At 36.1% G+C, this 7,449-nt stretch overlaps 2 protein-coding genes across 2 annotated transcripts; both read left to right on the top strand.

The window, feature by feature from the left end:
• The first annotated feature begins 582 nt into the window (after positions 1-582).
• Positions 583-3,377, top strand: LOC113774498 (ubiquinone biosynthesis protein COQ9-B, mitochondrial). Its single transcript, XM_027319026.1, has 6 exons — positions 583-970; positions 1,237-1,344; positions 2,010-2,171; positions 2,249-2,420; positions 2,760-2,833; positions 2,925-3,377. Exons 1-6 carry the CDS (start codon positions 638-640, stop codon positions 3,012-3,014), a joined length of 939 nt encoding a protein of 312 aa, XP_027174827.1. The 5' UTR covers positions 583-637; the 3' UTR covers positions 3,015-3,377.
• Positions 3,378-4,374: 997 nt separating this feature from the next.
• Positions 4,375-7,358, top strand: LOC113774904. Its single transcript, XM_027319555.1, has 3 exons — positions 4,375-4,588; positions 6,037-6,158; positions 6,764-7,358. Exons 1-3 carry the CDS (start codon positions 4,465-4,467, stop codon positions 7,085-7,087), a joined length of 570 nt encoding a protein of 189 aa, XP_027175356.1. The 5' UTR covers positions 4,375-4,464; the 3' UTR covers positions 7,088-7,358.
• The last annotated feature ends 91 nt before the right edge of the window (positions 7,359-7,449 follow it).

The raw sequence follows: 7,449 nt of genomic DNA, 5'->3' as shown, positions 1-7,449 counted from the left end.
GGTTTTAATCACATAAAAGAGCTTTTAGTAAAAATTGATCTTTTTTTGTTGCAATATAAAGCAACTTCCACATTTTTTTCTTATTTTGACTCAAACAAATATGATTAAATATTTCATCTATAATTTTTTATTCACAAATTATTTGACAATATGTTTAAAAAATTTAACATCATATACAAAAAAAGCCTTTTTTTGGAAGAGTACATAAAAATAAAAATAAGAAACAACAGATAGAACAATTATAAATTAGTGGATTTAATGTATAAAAATTTCTAAAGAATAAAAAATACATGCAGATTGGATCGGATATCCATGAATCACAAAAAACACCTTGACTTGGATATGATCTGATCTGCATATGATTCACCGGATTGAATATCCTCTAATTCGGATCAGATTTGGATCATCAGATTTTTCGGATTACCGGATCAAGTTGCACATCCTACCTCCTACTTACATTAAAAAAAAAAGAAAAAAAAGTACAGGTGACCACCAAACTAGAAATCTACGTGGCGCCATTAACCTAATTATAGATTTTTTTTTTGAAAAAGCCAAAAAATAAAAAGGGGAAAAGGCATATTCACCACGCCAAGTAACGAGACTCAGTGAGCAGAGCCCCAACCACGGCAACTTGGCCATGTACCGATCGGCGGCGAAGCGGTTATTGCCGGCGTTATGCCGTCTCCGGAAAGTTACTAATCATTCGATTCAAGGAATTTCAATTGTAAATAACAAGCCTCGGTTTCTTACGTCAGCAACATCCGAAACAACTCCCAATAAAAACAGTAGACATTTTGACCATGCCTCGTCGTCTTCATCATCATCCACAGCGACGATGGCGGGATTGAATGACGATGAGAAAGCGCGTGAACATGATCATGACGGTCAGGGTTCGAGGACCTCGCGACCAGGAAGAACTCAGTACCTGGATGAACAAGCGCGCGTGCTTCACGCGTCCCTCCATCACGTGGTTAGCACTTCTCCCCCCTTTTCTATTTTCTTCTGATATGCATAATTAATTAATTATATACGTGCGTATATCTCTGTAGATATTGATGCTCTTTGACTTTATTAAACATTTGAGCTTCTTGGGGCAAATACATTAACGAGGAAATTCGCCTATATTCATGTCTAAATCAAGTTAAATTTGATAATTTGTTTTCCCACATGATTTATATGGTCATTGTTCTAATTTTGCGGCTTTTATATGCTCTGCTGGTGAAATGGGTTGTGTAGATTAGACTGGGATGGACGGAAGCAGCTTTGATAGCAGGAGCCAGGGAGGTTGGGGTGTCTCCTTCCATTGTTGGATCATTTCGGCGAAAAGATGCTGCTCTAGTGGAGGTATAATCATCGTTACTTTATAACACTAGCTTTTAAGTATCCATTGCTTTGTTCAATGCTACTGTAAATGGAAGTATTTAAGTAATGTGATGAAACTGGTGGTCTTTGATTGTGTTATTGTTATGGTAACCAGCATTTTTGGCCGTCTAGACAGAGTTTGCAAGCGGATGTTATAGGCATACAATTGGAGTAGCTGTTGACTGAAGATTATTGCGTATTAAGTTGCAAATGTTCATCTACTGGCCTAATAGTTATATGAGCATAAAAATGAAACATAAGCTTTTCCTAGAGACTTTTTATATTCTGCATTAGATTTTTGTAGAGTAGTAAATGTGTTCCAAATGAGAATGATTTAGCTGGAACCACATTGAGTTAGCATTTGCGCAAGTCTTTTTGCTTATTTCCTGTAGAAACTTCTGCAACCTTTTTGGGATACTAGCATTGGTGTCTTTTGAACGTTTGAATAGCTGAAGTCCTTTTTTTTTTCTTGTATTCAATTCCCTTGCATTTTTGCTTGATGAGAACGCATGTTTGAAGGAGTGTTTTAATTATTCTGTAATTTTTTTCCCCAAATACCTTTATGTTTGTTAATCTTAACTAATTTAGGCTCCAAATGCATTCTAACCACCTTGTCTTTTGCTTCCTCCAATCATCTGTATGTTCAGTTTTTCATGGATGAGTGCCTGCACAGACTTATTGATGTAATTGACTCGGGAGAGGATTTGAAAGACTTGATACCTAGCGCTCGTGTTGCAAAGCTTGTCCGAATTAGATTGGAAATGCAGGCTCCTTACGTATCAAAATGGCCTCAAGCCCTGAGCATACAGGTATGAATCCATTCCCTATTAGGAATCTTTATGCATGATATAGTGACGCTAGAGATTCTAACATGTAATTTGCTCAGGCTCAACCTGCAAATATCCCAACAGGTTTCAAGCAGCGAGCAATGCTGATGGATGAGATTTGGCATGCTGCTGGTGATGACTCCACTGATGTTGATTGGTATGTCAAGCGCACAGTTCTTGGTGGGATATACTCCACAACTGAGCTATACATGTTAACTGATGCTTCCCCAGGTATGTCTATATTTTAGAAAACTATTCTTATTGAACTGGATAATTTTGCACAATGTCAGACTTTCTTTGCCATGTTAAAACCTGGATCTCTGTCTCGCAAAACCGCCTCTTCCCAGTCCAGAAAGGAAATCCTAAGAAATATACTTCTAATTTCATCGTTCATACAATATCTATTCCCTGGGATACTATCTTAATGTAAACATATGGTGGCCATTTTTCTGGTTCATGTGTCTCATTGCTTAGTTTCCTAAATAGTTGCAAATGTGGTTTGAAGCTTGAGAGTGTGCTTTTATACTAGATACTGATAATAGTTTCATTTTTTTTCCTCTGTTTTGACAGATTTTCGCGATACATGGTCATTCCTGGGGGGACGAATAAGAGATGCCTTTGATTTAAAAAAGAGTGTTCAGGAGGTCACTTTTGAGAGTGTTTCTAAGTTTGTGTCTTAAAGCTTTTTATGTTACTGCAAGATTTAGCTGAATTTTGTAAATTTTGTTCTTTCAGGCTAAGTATCTTGCAGAAGCAGTTAGTGCAGGAATGGGAGGCTCTTTGCAAGGACTAATGAAGCGAGTTTTCCAGGGTGGAAATACGTAGGGAGCTAAGGGAGGAGCTTCGGAGATATTCTTCCTTAGGAACCTTTTCTTATTGACACTGCGTGCTACAATAATAGAAAGTACCGTTCTTCCTTGCAAAGTTGGTAGTGATCCAGCAACAATAATAAACTATTTTTGTTGGAAGTTCCTCAATGTTGGAGATTCGGAAGGGCAAGTGAATCTTGAAATGCTTCTGAGTAGTAGTGATTCTTGCAAGTATCGTGTAATGTACGCTGCTGTAATCCAATGCTCTTGCAATTTGGTGTCAAATGTTACTGCTGCTTGTTACACCGTGTCAAATGGAGGACATTCGTCTAAAGAGAAATTGGCCATTTTGGTCTCTCGGCTATGGGGTTTTGGTCAATTTTGTTCCTTATCTATTATCGCAATCATTTTAGTCACTTATTTTTATTCTAAAAAAACGAAAAAAACCAATCTAGTAACGAAAAATTTCTAGCGGAGTTAGTAATGTGCGTGGCATGTGAATCGTTAAAATTGATCGTTTCTAATTATTTTCAAGGTCGTATCTAATTTTGTCCTTTTAGTAATTTAAACTCTTACTTTTACAAAATAAAATCAATATAGAACTTTAAATGGAAAATTAGGAAACCCGAATGGAATCAGTTTTGTGCAGTGCAAGTCTACATCTGAAACAAAAAAAAACATGAATAGGAAAAAAGAAACTATAGCACCTGAATTGGTATGCAGTAACATATAATTATGAATAAAATTGAATACGATCCTAAAGATAATGGATCACAACGATCATTTTTAATAGTACACACGCCATATAGGTGACTAACTCTATTAAACAATTTTAATTTTTTATTAGAGATGTTAGATTGGAAACTTGCAAATCCACTCTTTTTTCTATTCAAAGATTCTATTCAAAGATTAACCCAGGCTCTGTGTTTTCACATCGAGAATTATTTGCAGATGACCTTATTATTCTCGATTTGCAGATGACCTATTTTTTGTATATTTGGAGTTGTTTTTAAAATATTTGTTTGGATATGAGTGTTTTTGAAGTTGTTTTTGTAAAATTTTTACTGTAGCATTGTGAATGAAAAACAAGTTTTTGAAAAACTCTCAAATACAAACGGAGTCCTTATTAGTTGAGTTGAGTTGTAGATTCAAAAGATTTTGAGAATTATATAGAAACAAGATATGCTTGCATATAATTTTTGCTATATGCATAATACTAATCCAGTTATGCTATGACCTTCAATTCTCATATATGCACAGTATGAGTTACGTGTAGAAAATCATGTAAAATTGGTGCTCTTGCAGAAACGAAATTGATATGACAGGCAGGATATACCAATATTTAAATCATGAAAAAGAAAATGCCGCAACTGCCCTGCTGCCCCATTTCGTCCTGGTTTGGCAAGCTGGTCTACTTCTAAGGGTTTGCACTGTGAAAAAAAATACAGAGGAAGGCTGGAGAAAAGATGGCTACAACTTCAAAGATCGTAGCAAAGCTGAATCTAAAGCCCCACCCGGAAGGTGGATTTTACTCTGAAACCATGAGGGACACTTCCATCATTCTCTCCAAGTCTCAACTTCCCTCTCGTTGTAAATCTTCTCTGCCCCTTTTCACTCCTGGCTTGTTGATCTTGTCCCTGTTTATTCTGATATGCGTCATTTTTAGTCCCTGCAACACTAATATCTTGATTGTGGATTGAATTGGCGATCTTTATTTTGTTTTTTGAGTGACTACTTTATTGCTGCAGCAACTTGGTAGATTTTGTCGTTTACAGTACAGGTCACATAATTATTGCAGCACAACATATTGGTGCTAATGAATGTATATTAGTATGATATTGCTCGTCTTCCTGTATAATCAGGAGTCAGAAAATTTTGCCGAAGCCAAGAAAAGAAGAAATAGAAGAATCCCGATGGTCAGCTTTAAAGTATAAGTCAAAATTATGATGTTTTCATGTGATGATTGTTTGAGCTTGAATACAACTGTAATGCTAACTCAACGAGGGAGTGATTTGACTGAAACCTCCAAAATTTATAAAATCCGGTTCAAATTTAACATATTAGCACCAGTAATGGAATATTTCATAGGTAAAGAGAAATTTGGAGATTCCTCTTCCTCCGTCACTGGTTATGGTGCTCCATGAATTTAAGGATGAAGGAGCTGTGAGTTTCTTGTGCTCTTTGTGAGGTTGGTTCCAGAGGGGTGCTCTGTCGTTTCTATACTTTGTTGTTATCTTTGAACTGAGAGCGTCCCTACTGACCAATTACGTTAAGTATAAACTTGAAAAATTTAATTCAGTTATGGCTTGTGCCCCCACTAGAGTACATCAAAGAAATACTAACATTCATTAGAAATTTATAGTATTTATCCATAACTTCTCAAAACTTTTCCTTAGATTTCATGGGCATGCTATTTCAATTTCTGTGTAAATGAATGTTGAACTTAACAAAAATTAAACCATAGTCCTTTAACTTTTACAATTTACTGAGTTTAATATACATTTAGATAAAATATAAAACATTGCACTTTGTTCATTTTCTTATGTCTTGGTCATCATATTTTAATGTTGCATATAATTAATTTCTAAACATTAGTATTGTATGTAAACATTTTTTAAACAAGTTTTAGATACCAAACATAAATAGTATAAATGCATCTGTTTTCAATTCTATAATATTGAATATGTATGAATTTGTTGTGTCTGCTTAGCCTATTTCATGTAACAGCTTTCAAAATATAGTGAAGCTAAAATGATGCCAACTTTGAAATTAGGAAAACCAAATCCAATAATGTTACGAGTGTGAGATATGAACAAGATAAAAATGTATTTTTAGGTGCAATGTAAATTGTGCCCTGAGTAAAGAAAATTTCATGCTCCCCCCACTAGATAGAGATGGAGATTTAGAGTCTGTTTCAGATAGTTCCACATGCATATAGTTGCTTAGCTAAATCAAACTCTTAAATGTCAACTAGTCTTGCCACATGGCTTTGTTTATCCAGTTTCTCGTCCAGAATCCTTATTTTGGTTTCTTGACAGACAAGGTTGATCGGCCTATCAGTACCTGCATATACTTCTTGCTGCCTTCAGGCAGTGTGTCTCACCTTCACAGAATTCCATGTGCAGAAACTTGGCACTTTTACGTTGGGGAGCCTCTTTCAGTGAGTTTAAATTGTGTATTTTCTTTGCAATAATTGGCTTTAATATTTCATGCTGTTTGACTGCTTTTGGCTGGAACTTGTCAAACTTGGCTAGATCATCACAAACAAAACTTTCTGTCATTGACCAATCTTTCAAATGAATCTCATTCCACATGTAATTTGTTGGTCAGAAAAGTTTTATTGAGTCAAGAGTAACGAAGTTTTGTGATGATTCCAACAGAAGTTGAACTAAGTTTGTCTCCAACTTGATATCTGAGCAAGCTTTCTTGTCCAAATTCATTTTTCCTCCCTTGATATCATGAAAGGCAGAAAGCTTCCTGTGGCTTTCTGCTGTACTTAATAGATGTATGCATGCATGCATGTGTGTGTGTGTGTGTTTGTATGTATGTATGTATATGTATATGTATACCTTTCAAAGGGCATCATGTTTTGGTTGGGGAGGAATGGGAAGAGGGTGGGCTCATAGTGGAGGCTTCAGCGGTAATCTTGCTTCCTCATAATCTACCTCACAAGCATCCATATCAACAAAATCTTTTTTCTTCCCATTAAATTAGAGGCTATGTAGTGTTTCCCCATCTTTTGGTTGTCAACGTTAATTGTTCCAGGTGTTGGAATTAAATGACGAGGATGGCAGTATCAAGCTGACCTGCATTGGTCCTGATCCAGTTGCTGATAATCAACGAGTGCAGTACACGGTTCCTCCAAATGTCTGGTTTGGTTCGTTCCCAACCAAGGACATTAGGATTTCAAATGACATGAAGGCAGTTAAAAATCCAGCTAGGGATTTCGAGAACCACTTTTCTCTTGTAGGATGCACCTGCGCTCCAGCATTTCAGTTTGAGGATTTTGAGCTGGCAAAACGTTCTGAGCTCGTTTCACGTTTTCCAGACTACGAGTCCATAATTTCTTTGCTCACTTTCCCTGACTGAGTCGTATATGTTTGTTCTGAAAGTTTGTGGCTCTCGCCTTTATGCTTCTCATGCAAATAATCCTTGTGGAGCTTAATTACAAGAAAACAGACTGAATAAATTGTGGCACGACTGTTTCAGCAACTACCATACAAGTCATCAGTATTTTTTTTTCCATTGATTGTATAGAGCTACTGGCTCGTTTTTGTGTATTTTGTAGACAAAAATGAATGAAATGCAACCACATTTACATCATGAAGCGATTAAATTTGAGTTTCCAGGCTCTTTTCCATCACTGCTAGCAATGAATTAGGTCTTGGGGTGATATATTTCTTAAATCTGCTTGTTTTCTTTCACTGTCAGATGGTTAAATTGATCTTATT

This window comes from Coffea eugenioides, chromosome 6 (genome assembly GCF_003713205.1).
Source record: "Coffea eugenioides isolate CCC68of chromosome 6, Ceug_1.0, whole genome shotgun sequence".
In the NCBI taxonomy this organism is placed as follows: Eukaryota; Viridiplantae; Streptophyta; class Magnoliopsida; order Gentianales; family Rubiaceae; genus Coffea; species Coffea eugenioides.
Note: the sequence above shows the minus strand (reverse complement) of the source record. Positions and strands in the feature narration are given on the sequence as shown.